The following is a 27613-nucleotide window of genomic DNA, read 5'->3' as shown; positions in this document are numbered from 1 at the left end:
TGGTGCCACTGGATGTTTAGTAATAGCTTTGTTTATTTAAGATTTACCTCCATATTTATTACAATGTGTAGACTCCCAAGGTTAACCTTGAAGTTCTTTGGTTATTTAATTTTCCATAGGACAGAGAATCTTCTGGTATTTTGTATTTCATTTAAAAAAAACACCCATGGCTCACCTATTGTATTGCTTTTATAACAGCTATAAGAATTATAAGAATGGGTTTGCCTTCCTGTCATCAAGACCAAATAATTTTGGGCATAATAATGATCATCTCATCAGGTGATAGAAGGAAGGACAGAAAAGAAAAAACAAAACAAAACCAAAGGTAAGGAGAGAAACAGAAGCTATTTGCAAAGAGTTACTTGTCATTGTAGACAACTGGTAAAGCAGGTTTTTAATACAAAGGGGCTGAGATGGAAGAGAGAAATCTATGGTATATCAGCAAATATATAAATTAATATATCTGTGTAAAGACATGTAAAACTGTGTAAAACATTCCCCTAAAGAAGAGAACCAGGCAGCTAGGATGCATTTTGCAAACAGAGCTCTGAACAGCAGCACTGATTTTAAGTTCCTCTCATCTTTACAGTATTTCTTGGTATTATCTAAATGAACCTGTTCAAGTCTTCATGGTATCTAAACACACTCAATTCATATCCTGTGTTCTGCTTTTTAAAAACCTCAGAACAGCCTCACAGGGGCAGCATCAAATTGCTAAAGCAGAGAAGAGCACTGAGCACAGGATAGTGGTTTTTTCTGCAGATATTCCTGCAGAGTGATTGTACATCTGCTCTGGTGACAGCTACCGATGGGAGAAGAGTGGAGTCCCCGTAGAAGTATTGAACTCGTAGACTTGAATAACTAGAGAGAGAGAAGGCTTAAGAGTGGGTGTGAAATACAGGACTATGAAGAAGGCAGGACAGATGAGACACTGGTGTGAATATAGCATGCCAGCATAACTAAGGAACAACAGAAGGTTATAGGAGTTTTGTTTCTGTGCTCACTTAAATCCTCAGAGAGAACAAAACTTGTCCTGTTAAGGTCAGCACCTAAGCGTAAAAAATTATCTTCTTGTAATCAGTGCAGAAGAATAATCAAAGACATTTGTTCTTACCAAATGGCAATCTCATTTTGAAAATACAGACATGCAGGAAAAAAACACCATACCTGATATGCACCAATGATCAACTGGAGAATATTTCCCGAATCCTTCTGTAGCCGTCCAACAGTAGCTCCAGGAATAAGCTTTGCATAGTTCTAGGGGGAAAAAAAGGCATTAAAAAAGCCTAGTTGACAAGAAGCTACCATCTGGAAAAGAACAAAATATACCGGACCCAACTAAAATAAATAATAGTGACATTTTCTAGGACCCTTGCAGAATCAATAACACACATCCTATTGAAAAAGTCCGGTGGAGAAGAGGTAGTTTCATTGAAAATTAACGGGACACATATTGCTAAATCACCTCTGTGTACTTGGAAGTTTGATACTATAGTAATTTTAAGCTATAATTTTTCAAACTTAGAATGAAGATATATTCTATCAACAGTTGTGTTTTTCTCTAATAAAAATAACCAAAAACCAGATTCAGCTGACCTACTGTTGCTCTACTATTTGAGTGTCTTGGACCCTGCATTCAATAACAACAGTCACTTTTTTATTTTTGCAAGCAACTGAGCACCCTGAATTGTGGTTAGTGAGGACACAGAAGTTAAGAAAGTTAAACTAAGGGCTACAAGAACTTTGAACAAATGCCCTTATGAAACTGCTCCTAGTTTATGATTGATGTAACACCCCACATGTATCATAGTGGTCTGTGTCTGTGATTGATTGTATGCTGACTTTATGTTAATAATATAGTACCAATTTAATAATTAATTTCAGTGACAAGTTTTAACTTATTTTTGCATTAAATTGCACTGTGACACTAACATGACATCTAGCAGCTAGATTTTAAATATGCTTGATTAAAATTTTTCTTGCCTGAGTGTTAACTACATGAACTTCTCTTGCTTGTACCCATGCCTTTTGAAAATAAGCGTTCATCATTAGAAACACATATTGTACTCTTCATTTTTCTTTGCAATTTATCATATAAATGCTGTTATTCTAATTTTAAAAAATTCCAGAGCACTATTAATAAAATGGATAATTTGATACTCTTATATTCTTCTTACACTTTACATCTCCAAAAGCCCTGTTATTACTGTATATATTATGTATGGAATACTTATCATTCATTAGATTTCTAAAGTGCTATTGTAAATCAGTGGGATTAACTGCATTTTATGTTACAGCTGGTGACTTTGCATTCCTGACTCCTCCTGTGACTAGTGCTCTCTCAAGGATTCTTAGAACATAGAAACTCTGTATTTTATACATGTGGACCTTTCGGGAGTTAATTATAAGAAGAGACGATAAACCTGGAATTTAAAGCACAGCACCCTTTAATCTGTACTATGCAAAACAAACAGCAGGGATATACTGTTCTGAAGACTTTGGTTTATCTTTCCTCTTTGAACAAAAATTTTCTGCATGGTGATACAAGGATGACGTTGCAAGCCCAGACTAAGTGTGTATCTCCAGTCCCTTGGTTAAACCCTGCATTTTAGCACATATTTCTGTTTAACCATTAACAGGGTGAGTCAGACAGATGCTTTTGGAGTGCTGCTATCACAAAACTATCCAAAGGATATAATGCAATTTAGTCTTTCAGCAAATATTCCTTAGAAGATGACCTGCCTTTTCATAGAGATACTCTGATTCCTGCTAGTGAGATTTGACAATTACATATTTGAGTTCAGTGGGGTTATGTCTAACTTTTACTAGTGTAAATGGTAGAAGAATTTTCATAATAAATAGGATGTCATGCCAAATTTATAAAAATAATTTGAAATTCTGTACAAGCGTGGAGACTGGAGTATTTTTAGTTTGATTTTCAGCAGTGAAATGCAGTGTGAAAAAAACAATTTGCAAGCCACATTCTCCTGTGATGTAAAAAGAAATAATTTGTCCAAAATGAAGCAATTTCTTTTTCAAAAGAAGTACTGCTTACTCAGGACTAAAGAGGGAATCTTTTTCCTCATCTAAGTTTGAATAAATTTTTAAAGAATTCTGCTTGAAAACAAAAAATATCAACCAATAACAACTGTTTCATGAAACCTTAAAGACTGGTGTTTTCTTTTATACCAAAATAGGATCTACACAGTTTGTCAAAATATTATTATTATTGCAATATTCACAAATGCTTTTTGGGTGGATAGCTTTTATAGAATAAAAACATCCCCCGCTGCTTTGGTAAGAGTCAGCTGAGACTAATGGTGCAAAAACTTAGACATGTATAAATATATTTTAAAAGACCCCTTTTTTGGGGAAAAAAATAATCCTTTTTATAAATAATCTCAAAGTATCAGGGCCCAGTGTAAGGAACTTCCTCCTCTCTCTTGCATTTAATTTTGAGTAGGCTCGTAAATGTTTCCACACGACTGCTTTTAAAGTTCTTGTGGTCAGGGAGAGCATCAGACTGAAACCTTCCCTCCTGTTTAGATTGCTGTGCAGTAGCTCTTTGGTTACATGGCAGGATTAAAACTAAAACCAGCTATGTTACAAGCATACATATTCTGTGCTTGTGCAACCCATAATGTTTGTGTGTTAGATAATCATATACATACATGCAAGTGGATAAATTGAAAAATCAGTTGAAGTGGATCAAGAATATTAAATGACTGAATTATTTTGGGCTAAATTGCTGGAGATTATAAAGGCTAGAAATATAAAGTCTGTATTTGGTAGTCTGAACGCTGCACTTAAGACTAATGGAATCTATCAAGTCTATTTAAAGAGGTGATTTCTAGGTCCCCACAGCCATTTTAATGTACATTTGTCCCTAAGAACTGCATTATAAATAGCAACGGTCAGTTTCGGGGTCTGATATAATTAGGTGCTGAGTTCAAGTAGGTTTGAGATGAAGTATTTGGGGAGAGGGTTCCCACCTCAAAGGATAATTAAGTTTGCGAGGGTTTTCTGAGGGAGATTGCAGAATCTCCATCACTCAGGCTTTTAAAAAGAAGTAAGACACCAAGACAAAGTGGTTTAATAGTGGTGCCCAAGTGTTAGTTTTGGGTCCTCTCCCAGCTCTTCCAGGTTACCTGAGCAGTTTCCTTAACACAAGAATAACGCTCATTGTCTTGCTTTGTTCTTTTTGCATTCTTAAGCATGGATAGCTGGTTATTTACATTTATATTATAAATTTGAATAAAGCAGATGAAAACATGACACTTTTGTCCTGCTCCAGGTTCTATGTATGCCCTTGAAACTATACTGTAATGTGGAAAAACTGCAGTGAGCCTCATCTCTGATTTTTTGTACTTGCTTTGACTGATTTTCCACATCACCTACAGGACAGAAAGCAGATTAAAACATCTATAGCTATCCAAATAAGTGACAGAAAGCAGTATTGAAAAGATGAAAGCAGCAGATAGAATATATTGAAAGGGCTTACTATATACCCCACAAGATAGAAAATAGTCGTACTTTTTTTTCCCTAACAAAGAAAGTAACAAGAACAAACCTTTCCCCGGCTGGGTTAACAATGGCTTGCATTTTTCATTAGCTATAAGTCTTCGTTTAGTGTTCCCAGTAAAGAAAGGGTGCCACTTGATAACTTTGATACTGGTATAACACTGACACAGGGATACTGAAATAGAAACCCGTGGATAAGAACACTGTTGGCCAACTCTGAGGGTGACCCACAGCACTTTTCAAGGGAAAACATAATGCCATCAGTAAAAGAAAAGTTTATTTGGACAAAATAAGGCTTTGTAAATTAAAGAGATACTTCTAAACTACCTCCTAGAACAGATCTTATTCACACAGCTCCTATTAAAATCAGGAAAAAGATTTCACTTTTAATTAATTTGCCCCTATTCAGAAATTGTTGAGCAATAATGAGATTTAGCAAAAGTTCTTTAACGTCCAAATTTTAACTAATCTATGCTATGAGTATAGAATCCTACCACATTTGTAAGTGATTGACTTCTGTTGTTGCTGGTTAATCTAAATTTTCACGCTTCAGCTCAATATTCAATATAGTCTTTAAAAAAGCCAGGCAGTCAGTGCTCCAAGATGCAGAATGATTCCTCCCTTGTCAAGACTGCAGTCTTAATAAAATACAAAAGGCTAATCATAATGATTACACTGAATAGTTTAGCAATGCTTAGTCTGACAATCTTTGACTTAAAAATTAGTGTGATTCAACTTGAAATCCAGTTTAAAAGTTACCTAAGAACATCAAAATCAATACATGAAGAAGCACTTCCTAAGCAAAAGAGCCATTCTGTGAAATATAATTTCTTAGGTATTTTTATTACAGAAATATCTTACACAATTCTGTTCTTAATACTAGAAATACTGTGTCAGCTCTGAAAGGGTGAACAATAAAACAAATATTGGAGAACTGAACATATTAGTTGCTCACCTCATATACGTGAACTTGCTCATTCGTTACAGCAAAAATTAATAAAACATTGTTTTTCACAAGTTTGTCAATTAATTGTCCAATTGTGGGATACTCCTGCAAACAAAAAGAAGAGAGCCACATCAATCCATTTTTCATGTGTGTCCAGTTGCTAATTATCTTCCATGAAACACATAGTCAAATGATCATAAAAAACACTGTATTTTCTCTATAGTATAAACTGTAATTAGGCACTACATGTATACAACATGAAAGATAGTGTATATAATTTCCTTGCCTTGTTTTTAAGAAAACCCCTCTGAGAAAAATACACTGCCAGCATCCATACCGGAACACTTGCTCAGTAGCACTGTGATATATATGTATAATCTAAAGAATAACACTGCACCAGAGCAACTGGGAATTTGTCCTCCACTGAACACTGTAGTGTATATATTCAGTATTTTTGAACACCAAATCTTAAGCTGGTAAATTCTCCTATGTGAACAGTGTCCTACAATTTCCTGAACTCCTCCTGAATTCACACCCTTACAAGGAACATGATTAATGCAAATTTTGCCTTCCCTGCAAAAGGAAATACTAGTCAGTCCAGTTCCATGTGTTTTCTGGGTTAGCAGAGATAAGACTTGTGCTTTCTTTTTTCCTGGTTATAATCTATCCTAACTGTTCTCTTTTTACTGAAATGTGCAATTACAAATAAAATAGATTACATTAAATGTCTGAATTCCTCAACTTTTACACATTTCAGTGAGAAAGGCATACTTTCATTATTTTTTTAAGTTGTTCATGTTAGTCTTTAATTTTCCCGAATACAAGAGTTGTACAAAATTCATAGTAAATTACCAGAACAGTTGACATGGAATATTCATTATTGTGGTCCAAATGACAGTTCCCATCATTAGGAATAACAATCCCTGCCAGTTTACTGTCCATCCCAAAATGGGAATCAGCATCACTCACAAACACCAGCAAGTGTAGGGAATCATTCCTCCATCCAATTTTTTCCTGTCATTTAAAATACATCAGTTTAGCAGGCTGTATTGCACTCATAACGTAGGAAAGCAGCAAAACGGTTGGAGAATGGCGTCTCAAAAAAAAAAAAAAAAAAAAGGGAATCACTTTAAAGGGAGCGTCAAAAACATCACAACATCTCTTAAGCTATGATGTTCATTCCATTAGCTTTGGCTAACATTTTGTCTCCTCATTCCTGTGTTTAATAACATGGACTGGCCATGTTCATGTCAATCTGCTTAGTACTCTAAGTACAGTTAATAAAAAATATTTAAAGAAAAAACAATCAAGAAAACAGACCCAGTAATTGTTGAGTTTGGGTTGGGGTATTTTTGTTGTTGTTTTAGTTTTTTGTTTGTTTGGTTGGGGTTTTTTTTAATCCCTGGTGATTAAAAAGAAACACTAAAATACTGCAATATGCATGTTTTACTTGATACTGCCAAACGTGTTTTCACACAAATCTAATGAGGCTCTTGGACTGCATTAAAAAAACCTTGGAAAATAATGATCTGCTTCTTTGAAATGCAACCATGTAAGTGGTAATATACAGAATAATTAATATTATACCTAGAAGTTTCAATTACCTTGCAAACAGCTGCCTGCATAATTGCATCAAATCCTCCCTCTGGAGTGTCTATATTAGCAGAGATTCGCTGTCCTTTCACAATTTCATTGAATTTTTCAGCATCATTTGTCAATGGCAAAACATGTTTGTATCCAAAGGTGGGTAAGCACTCATATGGCACACTTCTAAAAGATAAGTGAGACAACTTATGGATAATACAGAGGGGAAAATCACTACAATGACTACTTCACAGGCCTGTCTGGATTCGTTCTTGGCCAGGCACCTCCACGTCTGAGACAGATCTAGTGACATAAACCCTGGGAAATGCCTGCGAGAGCCGAGTGATTCAGCCAGTTCACAAGGTGCAGTCCTTGCTGTGCCTTGTTTTCACACTCAGAAGCACATTAGGATCTGCAGTCCCTTGATGACATTCAGAGAGCACCGCCAGGCTGCTGCAGTCCCGGCTCAGGCTGCAGAGCATGACTGCTTCTCTGCAGAGGGTAGGAAAGGACTGGAGGATACTGTGAGACCTAAAGGGAAAAAACCTGGGAAAACAACATTGATGGGTAAATGAAACTGCTATTCTGTGTTGGGTTTGAGTTTGCACCTGCTTGGTATATATCATAAAATTCTTTTATATATATATCTCTATATATCTATATCTATTTTTTTTTCAAGCAAATCAAAGAAAAATATATACCTGTTTGTTAACCCATTAAGTACATTTGTAACTTGCAGCAAAAGCTAAAGAGCAGAATCAGTCCCAGATTCCTCTCTCCAAATAACATAAGACTCAATAGAAAAATTATCAGACTGCAAACTAAAAGAAACTAATCTTGTTTCCCCACACTGACTCAGTTACAGCTGGAAGAGAACAGAGGTTCCAATGAGACTGCTGAACTGAATTTTATCCTAAAAATTAATATTATGACTTAATGCTGGCATGCAAACAGAGGTAGGTATTTTCCTTGCCTACCTGCAAGGGTTGTTTATTTCTTCAGCTGTAGTTTTGATAAATGGTGAAACTGGTTTTTCAACAAAAGATCCAAACCCCAGTCTGAAGTTACTTGTCAGTTTTGACATTTCTTTGGAAAGAGTTGAACCCAGTTCTTTGATTGTATTCAGATCGTCATCCATGGAGGCTGAAAGATCCATGAGGTAATAGAGATCAATTGGATAATCTTCAGTTTGGCGAACCTTGATCTGTATTGTTTCTTCATGTCCTGTTAAGGTCATGGGAGAATGGGATACATATTAGCACTTCTACACAGGAGTTATGAGCAATGCCATTTTCTTCGTAAAGTTATATATACGGTGAAAATTATCTAGTATTTTTAAATCACCAGCAGAATTAATAAAACAACTTCAAAAACTCTCTGTCAACAAAAATCTCGAACTGGGTCTGAAAAATTAAAAGCAGTTCTAGTGGTGTTTTTCTAAACTGTTCTTCAGAAAAGCCATAAGCACGGATTTACAACTGATTGCTATAATTTGGAAAAAATACAAGAACATCACTTCAGCACTATGCAGCTTTAGATATGAAGCTAATTAAAACTAAAGGTAGCACTTATGGGATATTTTTAACAAAACCAGAGTGTACGCACAGGTTTTATTCTCAGTTCCAACACTATGATATGATCTGACTGGGTGTCTCTTACATTTCTTTACTACAAATTTTCTCCAGGAAAAATTCACATCCCAAGGACTCCAAAGTAGGCCTGGAGCGTTTCCATAAATGTCACTGGTACCTTGTAAATCCTCAAAGCGACATTTTATGCTGCCTCTGAGATGTGCTCCTTTGCCAGACCTGCAGGCGAGAGGCACAGGAGCAGGGCTGGGGAGGTGTGGGGAGTTTCCATTCTCTCACTGCCACCTCAATGGCAAGAGAATAGAAGAACTAAAAAGATATATTTTTACTTTTATTAGGTACCCAGCACTACTGGAAATATTTTGAACTCAGTTGAACCTAGTTTTCATCTGATGAGTCAACAGATAATTTTGGACTCAACACAGGTCTTTTAATCCTTATTCTATCAAAATTTTTTTAGACCAGTCAGAGAAGCTTCAGTCTATCACATTGGCTGAAAAAAAATATCCCACATCTGTGAACTGAGTGACTTACCTGGTCGCAGCCAGAGACTTAATTTTTGAGGAGAAATCTGTGTGACATCGGAATTGTTATTCTGGGTTGCTACAGTTAGGGGCTTGTTTCTGTGAATTTCTACTTCTGAAATGGGAAATTCAATCAAACTCAACTGGCATCCTTTCGACAAAAGGTTTCCTGGGGTATCACACCTCCCATGAAATCCAGCTGAGTCCGTGTAATTCTAAAGCAAATAGGAGAAGTTAAATGTATTTACTGACCAGCCACCAGCACCTGGCTGACAAAAGGTCAATCCAGCACAGGGGGAACAGAAACAAAGGTGTAAGTTAGTACAAATTAGTGCAGAGAGAGATCTAAGTGACACAGAAATCAGAATTTGCCCTTCATGGATCATGTCACATAGGTGTATAATTAACGTAACTTGGTATCCTGGGAGAAAGTGCTCTATTGTTGGGGAATGGGAATTGTGCCACTCACTGCATTTGGCTTCTTGCAGTACTGGGAACAATAACACAAAGCCCCTGCTAGCCCCTGGTTTTGATAGGATTAAACCGCAAATTCATCAGTCTTTCCTAAAGTGTTTCGAACTGCTGATGGAGCAACATCATTTAATAACAGAAGAGGTCTCGCAGATGATAAACTCCTACAAATGTTGTGACAAACTGATGGTGGGGTACCCAGTGTTCACCATTTTTTTCTGACCTACTCTTTCTCCTCAAGACGCATTTGCCATGTTCACTGAAGCGAGTAGCAAGTCCTTGTTGCTCTCCCTGGTGCTCAACAGGCCCCACAGCCTCCCTGCATCCCTCCCTCCATCGCCCCCCAGCACTGGCAGGGCTCTGGCATCCCCATCTCTATCTGGTTACATTTGGCCCAGCATCCTACTTGGCCTTCTCCTCTCCAGATGAAATCACAAGCCTATCGATATCAGTTGGATAGCTTGCAGTTTATTGTTGTTACTCGTTTCAAAGCACTTGATATGCGTTCCTTTCCACAACACTGCTGTGGGGTAGGTGCTACCCCCTCGTAGCAGTGAAGTTAATGGTTAGTTTTACAAAGAGGCTTCTGCGCCTTATTAGCATTTCCTGGAGCCGTGTCTAGAGTTTAGATGCTCAAAACCAGTCACCTGCCTCCTGAACTGGAAACTATTCTGGCCCGCAAGACCTTTTGATCAAAACCTTGGGAATGCCCAGCAGAACTGGTACCAAAACATTGAATTCCTGGCTGGCGGTCATGGGCCCCTACCATGGGGCTGCTCTTTTCTCCAGGATTTGGATAAAGAGTCTGGGGTTCAGCCATTAAGCCACAAATATTCTCTGAATTCAGTCACTGAGAAACTTCCCATCCAAAGCAAAAGAAATTTATTTAAACCTATCAAAATCAGAACCGGGACCCTTCTTTCCACCAAAAGGTCACCCTTCATGACTGAAGATTATCAGGGATTTTATATATTTTGGTGGAAGCAATGTTGAGACCCCTGATGGGAACGGTGTTTTATTATTCTTCAGACCAAATCTGATGTCTTTGCTCAGGCAAACCCCTCACCACTGCTTTAAATACAGGGAGCATAAAAATCAGGTATCATTATAATATCATAATAAAACTTTCACAGGGACATACGTATCGTCTCCTTTAGTTACACACTTTGAGTTGCTGACTTTTCACAACATGTGGAGAGACAAACTCATAATTCAAATACAATTACAAAGCGCGTTTTTATCCTACAGAAAACATTGGTTTCTTTGGAAGCACTTTGGTTTACTCTGATACTAAAGCTCCTATGTCTTTCGCACTCTTGATATGTTCTTTAGCAAACAAGTGAATCAGTCTATGAACAAAGAAAAAAAAGTCATATTTACTACTCAAGTTTTGAATAGTTCCACAGTTTAAAAAAAAATAAATTGTGTCTCATTTTTGTTTTCTGAAAATATGTGGCAGTAGTCAAAATTATGTGATCAAATTTCATTTCAAGAAAATCCTATTTTGGCTGTTAAGTACAAACATAAAAACTACTGCAAATGTGGATGTTGTTTGGGGTTTATTTCCCATGGTAACATTTTTTGCAAACTGCTGTTTTATTTTTAGCAAACTTTTTTTTTTAAAGTGTTGTTTGGTGTTTGTCAGCTACTTCGTAAAGCAGCGTATTAGTCCCACCCTAGATATTATATTGCTATTCAAAAAAAGTAAGAAATACTTCTAACAGCAAAGGTGTAAACCAGAAACTATAATGAAAAAAAAAATTATTTTCTTTTTGTATTATTTCTGGCAAGTTTTTAATAGTAATGAACTAAGATCTAGAATATTTACTATGAAATAGGGAGATATTATTTAGTATCATTTACAGGTGAAATTTTTAAAAGTGGAGATGTTGAGTGACTTGCCTGGGATTACACAGAAAGCTTGCAATAGATATATGGGAAACAAATCCAGACTATTTTAAGCCAAATGTTTTAGCCAAAACACACCTATATCGTAATAATTACAAAACGGACACTATCGTCATACTTAAAATCAACCACAGATTAATCATTTGTATATGCAAACTGACTGGAAGACCTTCTGTTTACACTGTCTGGCTTGGTATATAATATGCAAGATGCAGTCTGGTCTCTGACTTGATGTCTGGTGCTTCATCATCAGCACCGTGGGTGAATCAGCCTTAAGGCTGATGACCTGAGCCCCTCTAACAGCACTTTTATTCACTTCACTTTTATTTCTGCCTTAGATGAAGAAGATTCTCTTTTCCTTTTATTTTTTTTTTTTTTTTTTTTTTTTTAATAAGACCATAAAGTCTAGATTGAATTGCACTTTTGATCCCCAGGAAGACTTCATTAAGCACTGCATGCATTACAAAACTACAGGCTGACCCAATTAAGTCAATTTTTCATCACTCAGAGCTACTACAACACTTCAAGTCTGTCTTTGAAATTTTTTTGTATCGTTTACTCTACCTCTTGAAAACACCAAGCGCATTGTGGTCCGGAAAGCAAACAATCTTCACAAGTCACTGCTCTTTCCTGAGAACAGATCCCTAAATTTAAATCCAGGAAGATAAAAGACTATTAATAAGGTGTTTAATCATTCAATTTAGGAAGAATCTTGTCATTTAGAGTGTGTGGGAGGTGAAAAATGCATATACATTTAGCCATATTTACAATTAGTGATGAAATTCCTTCAAAAAGGTATTTGTATTGGTAAAAGATTAACACTCATTTAAAAAAACCCCACAATTACTGGCAATCAACATACTTATTTGTGCATGCTTTACAGTTGGCATTCACTGAGAACGTGTTACTTGTTTTCTCCAGTGTACCTGATAAAGTGTTACATGTGTTTCTGGTGTGGAACAGCTAAGACATTGCCCACATAACCAGGGATATTAAAAGAAAAGATTTATGTTCACTCTACACACTTAAAATTGCTTCACTGAGGTCTGTAGATACTTGCCATGATTTTAATTTATTGTGTAAGTACCAGTGAAACACACAGTCACATATATAATATCATGTTTCTCAGTGGATCAAACAGTGATTATTATAACCAAAATTGCTCAAATGCTCATCTCTTTCATACATGTTGTGCTATGTAATGACCACATAAATCTTAGATGAATTTGCAGGGTAGCCCTACAGCAATCTGTCAGGAGAGAGAAAAAATAAGTCATTCAACAGAAAGGAATGATTAAATACAGAAGACAGAAAGCTATTTCCTATCAACTTCAAGCAAGAAACAATGCAAACACAGTTTTGAAATGGGTCTCCTTACCCCTGAGCCTTACCTTGCACACAGTTATTTCTTTGCAGAAATAGGAAACAGAGGCAAAGCAATTCAATCCCCATTCGTTTTCAGTGCTGGCTGCGCAACAAAAAAATATTAGCATGTTAATTATCGTCTGCGTAAAGGTAGAATGTTGTAAAAATCAGACGTTCCCACAAGGTACTTTTTCAGAAATCACCTACACCGGGTTGTGAGGAAACTTCAACCCCACCAGGACAGACCATGAATAAAAGTGAAAACGAGGGCTACCTGGGCAGGTAATGGGGACAGGCTGTGCATAAAGCAATGCGAACATGGTTATCACTTCCTTGTTTTCCTGGACTCCTTATAAGGTATAAGGGGAAAATTCATTCAGGTGAAGATTTCTGTCAATCCCAGTCGCTCTGGGTCCTAGAGCAACCCAGCCACGAGAGTGAGGTTTTGTGTGTACAGCAGCTTTTAAAAGGCTCCTCTGAAATAATGCCTTTAATTGTTCCCTGAGGGAGTGCGTATAGGCAGACGGATCATAGGATTGCCAAGTGAGTATACCTGGAGAGGTGTAAAAATCCCATTTTTTCAGATTTCCTGACGTGGAGTGAAACTTGTAAAGGCAACTGTGGGGAGAGAAGAAAAGAGAGAGAAAAACAAAAAACAACAACAAAACCACAAAACCCAAACATTTATGAGAATTGAGGACCTGGCTTCAGTAATTCAAGGTACAGAGTGCATTTATTTTACTAACATTGCAAACTGAAAAGGAAATGCTGCAGTTGTGGATTTTTTAATATGTAGCAGAAGGAATAAATGAATTCTCAGTTCTGCAACTGACTTGAAAAAAACATCATGTCAGCTTTAACTCTGTTTAATAAGTGGCCAAATATTCCACAACACAGATACAACAATATGACAAGTTATTGCTCTCTCTTTTTTTTTTTCTCCCACCTGGAATGAAAGCAAAATGTGGATTTCTTACAACCTTATTAAAGGAAATTTCTTAGTTGTAGATTTAATCTCTTCCCATCTTTTATGCTCTGGTATTTTCTGTTTCGAAAATCATTTGTTCAGGACCAGTCCCCTCTTACCATAAAGCTTTGCAACCGACTCTACACACTGCCACATAAAATTATAATTTCATCAGTTGTGTTGCTGGCCTGAAAACATATATCCTTTTTTTTTTTCCCTCTGGAGTCAGAAATCCTACCCAAGCTAGCTCATAAGTAGGTTGCTCTCACCAAGAGAACTGGCAGGATCAGAACTCCCTTTTCAAACTGATGGTAGCTGCAGTCATGGGGTACGGTGTGATGGTAGGGATGGGTCTATACTAGTTAAAATCAACATGCCTTGAAACATTCCTGGGCATTGAGGCCAACTGGCAGAGAAAGACCTGAGTTTATGCTTGCAAATTGCCTATTGGGACCATTCTAGCAACCAAACTCTGCCCAGAAATTGTTTGCAGAGAGTGCTAATTGGAAGAGGTCAAATTCATGCCAGGGAGCATTTTAACAGTTTAATAGCATAGACATCTCACTCTGATGCCTGGAAATATTCCCAGGCACATCCAATTTTACTAGTATTTACACAGTTCATGGGTAGTTTCATAACAGCTCAAGATGAATTATGCCAAGCCTACCTTTGCCCTGCCCTTGTGTTCCCACCCTTTCACTCTTACCAGCACTCACATCCAAACAAACAGTCAGCTCATTCAAATTGATCCAATTAAAATCCAGTCACCTTCCTTGAGGGCTACTTTTCACCTGGGCAGGTCCCTTGAATTGTGTGGCTGCCCAGTCCCGGGCGAGTGCCAGGTAAGGGAGAGAGCAGGAAAGACGGACAGAGTTGGCAGGAAAGGTGAGAATATGTTAGAATTCATTTAGCCCAGCTTAGGCTGTTGTGGAACCGTATGTTAACATTTCTATTCACAACATTTCTTAGTCTCCTTTAACTGCTTTCTATACCTTGGAGTGTCCTTCGGAAGGCAGTTGTTCAGCTATAGCAATTTCCCATGGCATTAAAAAAAAGCATCGATTAGATTATGTTCCCTCAGATGGTGAAGATGCAACTCTGTGAGGACACTGTAACTACATAAGGTCAAAAAGAAGTGGAGTCAACTGAAAATGTTTCCTCATACCTCCTGTAAGTGCCATCCAACACATCTTATTTCCCTGGGTTTAATTTACATTTGTGTACACGTCCTCTAATATTGTTGCTGTGTCTACAGCCTTGTGGAGCTCCAAAATCCAGTGCTTTCCCTTTCAATGTAGAAGGTCACTTGGTAGCTGTCACTAGTCCCTGCTAATATAACACTTCAAAGCGTGTGCTCAAAGGACTTGGTGGCAGTCCTTCAGCCACCAAAAGGTACCAGACACCATCAGCGTCCCAGATTAGGGACCAGCCAGCTGAACAGCTCGGAATCTTAGGTTCAAGATATAAAACTTTTTAGTGTCAACAGAACAAATAACACAGCCTACATAAAACATACAAATTCTGTTTGATATTATCAGCTCCCCATTTGCTTGTGTGGTAATATTTTATATAGGTCTTGGCAAGGACACCATAACCGGAGGCTAAGTGCCTGCCTCTGCCAAAGACTGAATAAGTCTTGCTTGAATAAAATAACTAAGTTACTGCAAATTATTAAGAACAGACCTCCCCGGATTGTCTAGAGACAGCAGAGAAGCAAAAGAAAGTAGCAGAACAAACAACAACAAAATCACACAGGGAAAAAAGAGACAAAATCAAGGTGAGTTTTGATTTTAAAAAACTCGCACAATGAGAAGCTCACAAGACTGGACACAGTGGGCGTAAAAAAACCACACTAGCAGGGGCATGGGAGGTTAAGAGAGGTCCAGGAAGGGAGACAGCATGTACCAAGAGTAGATCTTGGGCAAGGCAAGAAAACCTAGGCAGGAAGTTGACAGATGATTCTTGTTTTGAAACGTCACCAAATATCTTGTGTAATATCTAAAGGTAAGTTGACCAGGAAATTCCTCTACTAATTTAATGCTTTATGTGCTTTAGCTATCACACATGCTAGAAGAGTAGAATCAGAATCTGGAGTTGCCAAGCTGATGTGGGGATGATGTGTAAAAGCCTTTGGGGTCCTGGACTTGCTTGGTTTGACAGCAAGGTTCCCCTTCTTTAAGAAGGTTTGTAAGACAGTCATGTTTTGTTCACCCACATTAAAGGCATCAATCCAAAGAGAAGTAACAAAAGGGTAGTTTATAGTACAGACAGAACATAATTATTACTGTTTTCATCAGCCCCTATATATTAATTTTTGAGCAAATTCTGGTCTCAATTAAATCAGGATTATGGTTTTATAATGACAACATTAGAAAAAAAAAAACACAGCTCTTTATCTTTCAGTATGGGCAATGCTAACCAATGCAAGTCTGTGGTTCTTTAAAATATAATAAAATTTGTATAGGATAAAATCTTTAGTGCATTTTCTCCCATATCTGACACCTATAATACATGATGATAGCACAGACAGATATTCTGCTCATCCAATCAACAATTGGAGGAGACTGAGGGGTGACCTCATTAATGTTTATAAATATGTAAAGGGTGAGTGTCATGAGGATGGAGCCAGGCTCTTCTTGGTGACAACCAATGATAGGACAAGGGGCAATGGGTACAAACTGGAACACAAGAGGTTCCACTTAAATGTGAGAAGAAACTTCTTCACAGTGAGGGTGACAGACACTGGAACAGGCTGCCCAGGGGGGTTGTGGAGTCTCCTTCTCTGGAGAGATTCAAAACCCGCCTGGACACATTCCTGTGTAACCTCATCTAGGTGTTCCTGCTCCGGCGGAGGGATTGGACTAGATGATCTTTTGAGGTGCCTTCCAACCCCTAACATTCTGTGATTCTGTGATTTAACAAATTGACTGATGAGTAACAAGCATTGAATATTGAGGTACAGAAAGAAAGACAGATAATGCTGGAGACAGGCAATAAGAAATAAAACAAAAATATTAGCCTCAATTTGCATTTCATTAATAATAGCGGGCTTCTTTTCCGCTAGAACAATGCTGTGTCTTTTCTGGCACACTGAGCTGAATCCACAAGTTAGCCTGGTGATGGGTCTGTAAAGGTTCAAGAATGGGAAGTGTTTGCCTACAGGAGCGTGCCTCACCATTGGCTATTTCAAATCTAAAAATGACTTCATTTTAGAAAAAACACCAGCCTCTCCTGCAAATAGTATGAACTGATGTAGCATAATTACACATACAGGGACACCAGCCCAAGAGAAAACAACAATTAGTTCCTTCTGTGCTAGACAAAACCTGGAAGAGGTGGCATGTTAGCTCCAGTGAAAGCTTATCAGTCAGCATAAGAGATGAATATGTCCCAAGCTCATCAGAGCTAGGAGAATCTCTTTTCATTTTAAGCTGGAGAGCTATCCATATGGATGAGAAATCCTTGTAAGAGATCTCTTGGCCTCGCACACAACCCAGCTCTTAATTCCCAGTGCTCTTCTCATACACACTCTCACCCTGAAAGACTGGAAAAATACTGAGCAATTTAAAGTCTGAATGTTGCACAGGCTGAGATCATTCTCAGAGTATTTACAAATGCGGGAGGAAGCATCTCCTGCAGTTCAGAAAACATTTCTCTCTTCCTGCCCTTCATAAGGGAGTTTTGCGGGACTGGAAACAGTGAGGTGGGGTCTCCCTGCTCTCTGTCACCTATAGTGACATTCACCAACTCAGTGCATGAGTAAGAGGCAAAGGGGGACACTCATTAGGTCAGAGGCAGGTTGCTTTGTATTTGAATCATCTGATGACTTCTTTTTCTCTCCCTGGTTGGCTTCCAAATCAAAGCTATCTAGAAAGCTCATGTCAATCCCTAATGGGGAATCAAAGTAGACTTCGAAAGTTTAGGTCAAGCATTTTGAGAATATTCAGGAATATTCAAAAGTCTGCAGAATTAGTGGTTAAAATACTTTCTTTCAAAGAAGACAGATGTTCTGTAGCTGCAGAGTCATGTGCTTTCAGCCTCTCAGGCCAGCAGAAACGGAAGGCATTTTCTTCAGAAAAAGCCTACCCAGAAATACATCCCCCAGCAGCCTAACAGACCCAGTTCCAAAGAACAGCAATGACAGATGTTTCAGAGGATGCCTGTCAATTAGCTAAGCAAGGAAGCTTAAAAAAAAGTTTCCCATCTGAAACTTAGTTTTATCTCTAAGGAAATAGAGGTGATTTGAGTGGTGGAGTGAAAGTCCCGCAAACAGGACAATCCAGCACAGAATGAAATCACAGACAAATACAGTGATGATGCTGGGAAGACTTTCTTGTCTCTACCTTCGCTGCAGTATAAGTCCTAGAAATACTTTAGGGACAACTGGCAAAAACATTTAAAAAGGAAGCAACAATCCCTAATGAATAGTCATATTTAATGGAGAAATTCACAATGACAGTGAGTGTAGTTAATCAGTGATATTGTACTTTTTTTTTTACTCCAATTTTTCTCTAGATATAAAACAATAGTATCACCTAGCAAATCATGGTGTAAATAAATACGTGCATCTGGATTTATTAATTTTAAATGCCAGGTGATACTATTTGCTGTCTCTTTCTTTGTTAATCAGCACGGTGAGAGATGGGTATTGCTCCAAAAGAAAATGGCATCAATCCAAAGAAACCACTGTAAGCATCTGGGTCCTGTATTAACAACATGGAGCCTGCAGTAAGCAAAGATGTGAACGGAGCTGCTTCACACAAGCTCCCATGTTTTGGGGTGTACCAATATCATGTCCCATTAGCGGCCTAGGACCAAAACACTGCCGTGCAGGGTAAGCCACAGAGCCCACCCAAAATGTGGGCAGGGGGGTGGAGAGGCAAAACCTCTCTTGCTCTCCTCTTCAGGCGTGGTTTGCAAGCATAGCTACACACAATGGAAAGCAGCTTTAGGAGGAGATGAGGGGTCTCTGTAGCTCCTTCCAGTGGGTTGTGGGAACCAACAAGCCACACAGAGGAAAGGAATTTTTCCCCTCCAGTTCTGAGCAAATCGGCGTGTTGGGGATCCATGACTCAGGCCATGATTCATGCTCTGGTCTCCTTTCGTTTCTGGAGCGGCACACCGCTGTTAGATGAGGGCAGGGAGTGAAGTCAACAACCCACCTCTGAACAGAGAGGGAGAGGGGGAAGAAGGAGGAATTGCTCACCAGCTGTGCAATGAACAGCAGGCAGAAAACTCAGGGTGTTTTCGACTGATATTTACCATGCTCTCAGCTCTGACCCAGCCAGTTCCAGCCGAGGGTGTGAGCAAAACTTTGTCCTTGGTTTCCTTCACGTGGGTGAGCACCCTGAAAGATTTGTTTGCTTTTCAGATTTAAACACACTCTCACACTCAAAGTGAAATAATCAAACCTCCAAACTGCTGAAGGGCTCAGGTGGAACCGGTAGGAAAATCACGTAGCTTTCGAACAGGACTGCTGGCCAGCCCACAGCACTCAAAACACGCCAGGGATGTCCACACAGCCTATCAAATCTGGCCTCAGTTTCTGTTTGCTTTTTGCAGTTAGATGGTAGACTTTGTTCTCCCTGAGCTATAAAAACCTGGTGCTGGGGCACCAGAACAAGCACCTCTGTTTGGTGCTGGTGCAAGGCTGAAGGTTCTGGTGGTGGGAACCACCCTGAGCACTGAACTCCACAACACCTCAGACCTCCTGCACTTCAGCTGAAGAGCTTTTTGCAACTTACTCCATTCAGATTAGTGCTAAATGCAAGCTGGACCCGCTGACCCTGTTCCAGAAGGGCTGAAGGCAGCCCTGAGACAGGCAGGTTGCAGCAGCAGTGAGAGAAATGTGAAGCTTTAGCACAGTCCTGCAGCAAGCTAGGCTAGATGACAACAGAGAGGGAGGACTTTGGAAAATGCTGGGGGAGTTGTGTAGACATGGTGTACCTGATCTATCCAATGTAAATTCTAAACTACTGAGCTGGGACTAAATCATTTTTAAAAAGTGATTCCACTCTGGTCTTACACACAGAAAATACATTTATCTTACAGTTGACCTCGCTGTAGTTAGACCTACGGAAGTCCAGTGCTTTGCTAAAACACAGGGTTTGAATAAGGTTAATCTAGAAGAACCGAAACAGGTAAGCATGTTTAGCTCAGCACCTAAACAGCTGCTAAAAAGTAAGAAAACGGGCTCAGGCACTGCCTGAAAGCATCTCCATTTCTGAAGCTTTCTAGGAGCTACCCTGACCTGGCCAGTGTGGTTTCTATTTACAGACACACAGCGATCAGGCCACTCACTCCCCACAGCGGGTGCAGACTCTGGCTGGGAGAACAGGATTTAGGGTTTTGCGGAGCCTTTTGTGCAGAGTGCTGCCATCTTACGGCTACTCTGCTACTCTGGAGCAGAGAAATTACTACTTTAAAAGTTCCATGGAAAAAAGGTGTTCAGATACTAACAGCCCTATTACCTTTTAGCAATATTTTGCTTTGCTACATATGTAAGAACCTTTGGAAATGTTCATAGCTTTGTTCAACAACTTCATCATTTATGTGATATTACACTTACAATTTTTTGTTGTGTGATTTTTTTTTAATTCCTGTCACACTAAACAGAACATTACTCTAGTGTTTTTGTCATAAGCTCATCTACGTGATTCTGAAATGCCAGAAACTGTTTCCAATATCTTTGTCAGTATAAATTATTAACTGTATTTTGAAAATCTTACTTATTGTTATGTGTGTGTTTCTTATGGAAACAGAAAGGAAATTTAAACCAACAGTGTCCGCTCATATGTAAACAGAAACATTGGGAAAACAAATATATAGAATGATTAGTCTTTCTACAATCCTTCTTGAAGTACTGGCAAGAACTGTTGATATTATATATCTAATTAAAACCGTGCAAGACTAAGAACATCTAAATAGAACCATCTCTAAATAAAAATAAAATCAACTAAATCAATTCCAAGTCTTTTGGCTGAGTAATACCAAAAGGATAAGGCAGGGCAGATTTTCTTTAGCAATGTTTTCCAGGAGTTCAAAATGACTGATCATGTAAATACTGTCAATAATATTTGATCCACTGACACCTTATGCTTCTTATCTCATACATTTACAATTGCATTGCTGTGCTTCTGTTGGACACTTAGCACACAGAATTGCCATAATTTTAAACTTTTTTTTTTAAATTTAATTCTTAACTTCGTGTTAACATTGTCACAGGAGGCCATAGTCATGCTTTCTATCTGAACCGATAAATCAACAGAAATTTTAAAAAATACTATTGCCAAAACAGTACAAAGCAGAAGGCACAATACTACAAAGGATCTCATAGATACTGAAGATGTGTTCTTTCACCTTATTTAACTTTCTTAATAAACTGATGAAAAATCCATCATAAGACTACTCAGACTGTTCAACTCTGGCACAGAGGCAAATAGAAAGTGGTTCTACTCACCTTTGTAGTACTTGCAAGAACTACGTGAGTTCTCTATTATCCAATTTGCAAGCAAATAAGTTCCATTTTACTGTGATACCCTCACCTACAGTGGTTTGTTCCTGCCACTTTTACTAGAAGACTGTTTCAGAGACTTCACTCTTCTCATGGCTGGAAATCTCAGCTCCAGCCTGGATGGACTCACTTTCAATTTATATCCATTTGTTTTAATGACAACATTGTCTGGTAACTTAAATAACTTCTTTCCTTTCCTAGTATTTGCCCTGCCCTTCTTTCCCCCCTCCCCGTTGATGTATTTATAGACAGCAATTGTATAGCCCTCATTCTTTGTTTTGTCCAGTACTACCACTCTGCATTTCTTTCAATTCTCTGTCCTAATTATGAGTGGCAGACTGTTCACAGTACTCCAGAGGAGCTTTGACCAGAGCTTCCTGCAACAGCGTCTGTACTTATGTGTCCCTTCTTCTGTCTCCTGCATCGTATCTCACGAGGACCATTTTTGCCTTTCCCATAGCTCCATCCCGGCTCTCTCAGCATCCGTTCTACAGCTGACCGAGACATTATGGTCTTTCTCTTGCCCAGCTGATAAGCCACAATTTATAACAGAAATTGTTTCCATCTCAGTTTGTGGATGATCTGGCACTTGTGCTATTAAATTCCACCCCACACCTCCAGCTCTCAAATTCCCCCACAATGTGCATATAATGGTATGGATATTTTTCTTATCTGACCATGCCAGTTTTAGAAACAATGAAAGTAATAATACTTTTAGAGACTAGCTGAAACTGTAATGCTTGAGAATCACTACCCAGCCTTTAGGTACCCCAATAATTCCCTTACCAGAACAGATGGTGTCATACATACATTTTCTCAGCCCTTATACATTGTATTAAACATTTACTGCTTTCATCCTATACTGTCCATTTTGTCTCCACATCCCTGTTTATTATTTCTTGCAAAAATGTGTACAAAATGTCCATGTTACCAAGGTCAGATTAATGAAGGTGTAGATGTGATGTCACTTTTTCCTCTGCTCTTCTCTCTCTTTTGTTTTGGCAGATCTTTTAAGAAAAGCTTGCTTCTGTACTTGAAATTTAATTTGCTCATTCTTTCAGCATTTTAGGATAGAAAACAGACATCATTCCACTATTGGCCTACTATATTCTGGATTTACTTTTCAAGTTTGTAAATTTTAACTTTTATTTCTACAGATTCTTCCCATCCTGGTTCTATTTTTCTCTGTGTTCTATACCATCCTCTTCACCAAAAAGAAGAAAAATAATTTATTTGGTTTGGACAGTATCTGTACCATCTTTAGTCTCTACCCCATCCTTACCAAATACCAACCCCCCATTTATTCATATCGTAGAAGAAACTTTCAGTCTTTCAAATTTTGTTTGCACATCATAAGTCTGTAAACTTGACAAATCTGACCGCAACCTCTGTTTCTTGGTTCCCAAGATACAATTTTCATTGATGATCTGATATGGTGGGGTTTTCTTCCCCTATGACTTTCACTCTCTTTGCTTACTCCTAATACATACTTTTTGTAAGGATTTGTTATGCAATAAGGTACTAACACCCTTCACTCTCTACTTACAGTGCAAAGTGCAGATTTTTTAAATATTCTTTAAATTAAAGAAACTCTAATACTCAGATTTGGAACCTTCACCCACTTGGCATTGCAAACTAATTTCTTTAGGTATGACACTTCAGAAGGACAAATTTTTATAAACTAACAGGCCTATTCTTGTTTATTTTTAAATTATTTTCAATTTAATCAAGTTGAGATAACTTTAGCTAGGTTATTTTCTACAACCAGCTGCTGTATGTTATCACTATCTAACACCTAGAATAGCATAATGGTAGTCCAATGAGTGCTTAATGATGAAATCTTCCAGCTATTACGCCCTGGAACAACTGGCTCCACCGTTATCAGTAACATTTGCTTTATACTCTATTTCTGAGCAGTTAAAATCTCCTGCAATGAGACAATGCGTGGAAGTTTCTCTTTCATGCTTGTTGTCATCTGTGTTGGATATATGTAACAGTTCCTTAGTGGTCCTTCAGAAGATCTTTAGTTTGAAAATTTCCATCCTGCCCATGCTACCTCTCTCTGCCTCTGTAGGCGACTTCATTGTCACTGAGTGGTGCCTTCGTGCCTCTGCTTTTGTTTCTGGTTTTCTTAACAGTCTACACGCTGATTTAACTGCCTTTCAGTCATAGATCACCCATCCACCATACTTTGTTCTTAGTGGAAGATTTGGCGTCAGTCTGGGTGCTGCAGTTCTAGCCTGTGTCAGTTTGCACACCATTTTTGTACACAAACACCTCAGCTCATCTTCTATGATAATGTGCAATTTTTAAAATTACTTTGCTCACATCCTTTTTATTCCTGACATCCAGACCATTCATATCACATTCCCACGCATTTCAGTACTGATTTCTCCTGTCCGTTTTGCTCCCATCTGATATTTCTTCTCTATATAGTCACCTCTTTCTGCTTTTCAAAACCAGGCATGGAAGTTACTTACAAGTGTCCCCCAAACTTCTATTTGCTAGCTTACAATTATTGAACTGATTATACTGATATATAAATATATATTTTTATCATGTCTTATTTTGTAGTATGTTACACAATGTAATCATGGTACACTATATTGATATCAATAATAACAATCTTGGTTCCAGAAAATTAATACCACATTTGCTCTGATGGAATTCATCTAGTTTGTGTGAAAAATCCTTTTCTCAAAAGTTAAATGCCTTACAACACTCCTCATAACATCAATTCTTAAGACATCTGCTGCTCTTTATTATCTTGCATGCTTTAACACACCCTCTTCAGGAATGAAACGCTGCAGTCAGAGCCTTTCCTTTAGGGCAAACCTACTCACACAGATTTCCCCTGCTTTGTGTTCTTCTCAGTCCTCCCTCCTTCAGTCTTTTATCCTACGATGTGAGCTGGTACAAAGTTATATTTCATCCCAGAGATTATTGCATTGCCACAGACACTAAAATGGCTTCCGTTCAATAAAAGGAATAAATAATAAAACTGCCTGGAATACAAGCATTTTAGCTTGAAATTATGCTGCAATAGTACTGCTGCCTTTACAGTTATGGGATAGTTTTAAAATAGGTTCAGTTAAAATAAAAGTATTTTTGAATGAAAGAGATAAAGTGAAAGCTTTAATATACTTTTGAATTTGAGTAACTGTGTGAGCTGTCTCATCGGTTCTCCTGGAGGTATTTTAGTCATTGGGAGTTAATCATTACCTGAAACTATGTGAAAAACCAATTCAAAGCCAGTCTACAATACAGTGTTGTGTTAGGGAAGAAATGCAGACATTGAGTCATAGCTGTCAGTTATTCATTATACTTCACAGTTATTATGTGATTCTTTTCAGCATTATTCTTGCTTTTGATTTACAGTAAGATAACGATCTGGTGGATGAGACTTTCTCAATTAGAGCAAGACCCTGCCCACCTAATAAGGAGGGAGGTTTGAGTTTCTAACTACCATAAGGTTGCTACAAAATTTTAAAACTGTACGAAAAATATACACAAGGTTAAAGAGGTTAATGAGTTAATGTTAATTTGGAAGAGGCATCTGAATGCCCTTTTACATCAGAGGATGCCAGCTTTGCTCAGTAATGTCTAAGAGCAACAGGAGAGACCAAGGAAGAATTCAAACAGGTCAAATACTGGTGCTCTGGTCACACCCAGAGACTGCACCAAGCCCTGAAAGTGCTTGTGAGCAAACCTCCAGGAACAGCAAACACAGCGCTGGGGCTCACACACAGGAGGTGCCTCACTCCGCATCTTCTAGAGACACAGTCAAGAGCAAACCGGTTCCTAACTTGGGCACATCAGGTGCTTACTGCTACACAGAAGAAATCTGGGCCGGAAAATATCAATCCAACATATAATTTGCTCATTTTATTTTTCAGCTGTCTTTCTGGACTTCGAAGCTAGGGAAGTTCCTCTCTTGCTCTGTAGCATGTGAACTTTCTTACATGTAGGAAAAACATCAACGCCCTCTTCTGCCTGTGTCATGTTTACCTGAAGATAAAGTGGATGGGTACATGACCTACAAGTCAAAATCATGGTAACAACTTCAAGAAAGATTATCTAATAAATACTGCCAGCAGTGCTTGTGGAAAGAATATATTTATCATTGTCATAATTTTCTGTTTCCTTTTTGGAAAGCTGGTCAGTATTTATGGTTTCAAACATATACAGAAGCAAACAAAGCCATTGCACTTATTTATCAGACTCTGCTGATACGCAACTACTCATGGTGCCTGCAGTCACATTACTGATAGAAACACTCATTTTTACTATGTCTCCTTCATCAGTTTGCTCATGTGGAGTAATAAAACCTATTTTTCCTTCATCCTGAACAGATATTTCTGTTCTCATGCATTACCAGCTGATTCATCCTTACCACTTTTATAGGAGTATTTTTCTTTTTCTTCCCTGTTGCTTAAAAAAACCCCACCAACAACCTCTTAGGTTTATTTGCTATCCTTGTGTGTTGAGCAATGTTAGTTTTACTTAGCTCATGCTTCTAAACTTACATATTAACAAATCTTTCAAGACCCCGCCATCTGCTTATATCTTTCTAAGTTTGCAGTCTTCATAGTATATCATTTTCTTTATGATCCTGGTACTGTGCTGCTTCTGCTGTTATAGTGATGCTTGAGGAATATTGTTCCTTGGAAGAAGTTACTCCTCTCTTGCAACCAGAATCAGTCCAGGCTGAGGGTGAGACAGCACATTACAAGCTCCAACCTGGGCAGCCTTTCTGGCTGAAGAAATTCCTTAGTGCAGCTCTTGTGGGAGAAATCTGTCCAGCTCTTTCTGTTTATAATGTCTATTAATACTCTGAATAACAGCACAGGCATCACAGAGGCCTTGATTCTATTCTACAAGGACAGCAGGTAAATACTGCCAGAAAAATAACAGTCTCATGTCAGGAGCAGGGGATTTCCAAATCTGAGCCTAAAAGTCTGGGTGGAGGACAGCCAAGCACAGGAGGTGTGGAAGCCAGGAAACGGTCAGAGAGGGAGCAAAGCTTGCCGAAGCTGATTTTATACAGCCATTTGAGGTACTGGCTGTGGGTTTAATACCCCGTTGCTACTGGATGAGAGGAATTGCTGCACTGTGAGATCGAAGGAGGCAAGAAGCATCTTCCGCTGATGATAAAGATCATCATTACAAGTTGGTTTTCTGCCCTGGGGAGGGACAGCAGCATTTGCAGTCCTAACCTCTCGACGGTTTTCCTAAGGGAGGAAAACCCAATCTCTATATGACCTTAATAAGACACTTCTGCAGACACATCCAGGAGGCTTTATCATATGAATGCTTTTCCCAGGTAGTCTGGCAGGGTCTCATTGCAGGGGCAGGTAGTGTTAAATGAAACCTCATTTTGATCAGACTCTACCTTCCAGCTGACAAGCCTGCAGATGGTCAAATATTGCCTTGTCACAGCCTTTGGGCTGTCTGGGTGCCAGCAATGGGAAACAAGCCCTAAAGGAGAAACCTGGCCTTAGGTTTGCACCTCTGTACCCCCAAGAAGACTCTGCCCGTCTGCTGAGCTCACCTCAGCTGCTTCAGTTGTTACTGGGAGAAAGTGCTGAGCAGGTGTACATGGAAAATCTGATGCATTCATTTGTGTTTTCTTATATATGGGATACCAGTGAGCAAGTCAGATGAGAGTTTCAGATACCATGGAGTTGCTGACCAGGTCACAGAAGTTTGATTTAAGAGGCATATTCCTATATTCCTAAACTTTCAAAATGAAATGTTGTTAATGACAGGACAGCCATCTTATGAATTTCCCCAAGCCCCTTCACTCTTAACAGATAGTGTGAAAGTTTTAATTAAAGCTTTGACAGAGAAGTAGATCAGGACTACCGTATCATTTTGCTTTCATGGCATGCTTCAGCAAGCTGATGCAGATTGCTAGGTCGATGAGATATATCAATATTATAAGATACACCATGTGTCAGGCTGAACACATTAAAGACTGGCGTTAAATTTTAACATAGGTCATGAGTCACTCAAACTTATTCAGCCATCCAGAATTAATATGAAAAGTCTGAATAACAAGGGGTTTTCTTCTTTTGTTCTTACATAAGCAGCATAATGAGGCATCTGAACAAAGGTTCATATGAGACAACAACTTTAACTCTGTTCATGTAAAAATAGCTCAGATATTTAGATCTTAATACAGAAAAATCTACATTGGCATTTTGCTGAAGACTTCACCATAGC

General features: G+C 38.5%; 1 protein-coding gene across 6 annotated transcripts in view; it reads right to left on the bottom strand.

Annotated features, from left to right (window-relative positions):
- Positions 1-27613, bottom strand: part of ITGB6 (integrin subunit beta 6) — a 55574-nt gene that overhangs the window by 20300 nt on the left and 7661 nt on the right. For 4 of the 6 annotated variants that reach the window (XM_065637317.1, XM_065637318.1, XM_065637316.1 and 1 more), the window contains 9 exons: positions 13462-13526; positions 12935-13011; positions 12108-12187; positions 9175-9379; positions 8029-8275; positions 7072-7237; positions 6320-6481; positions 5477-5572; positions 1168-1257 (listed from right to left, as the gene is read on the bottom strand). In XM_065637317.1, coding sequence (XP_065493389.1) covers positions 1168-1257; positions 5477-5572; positions 6320-6481; positions 7072-7237; positions 8029-8275; positions 9175-9379; positions 12108-12187; positions 12935-12995 — 1107 coding nt within the window. In that variant the 5' untranslated portion in view covers positions 12996-13011; positions 13462-13526. Of the gene's footprint in view, positions 1-1167; positions 1258-5476; positions 5573-6319; positions 6482-7071; positions 7238-8028; positions 8276-9174; positions 9380-12107; positions 12188-12934; positions 13012-13182; positions 13201-13461; positions 13527-21334; positions 21448-27613 lie in introns of those variants that run through there. The other 2 variants (XM_065637319.1, XM_065637320.1) reach the window with 2 other exon arrangements.

The sequence above is a fragment of the Caloenas nicobarica genome, chromosome 6 (genome assembly GCF_036013445.1).
Source record: "Caloenas nicobarica isolate bCalNic1 chromosome 6, bCalNic1.hap1, whole genome shotgun sequence".
Taxonomy (NCBI): domain Eukaryota; kingdom Metazoa; phylum Chordata; class Aves; order Columbiformes; family Columbidae; genus Caloenas; species Caloenas nicobarica.
This window is presented reverse-complemented; position numbering and strand designations above follow the sequence as displayed.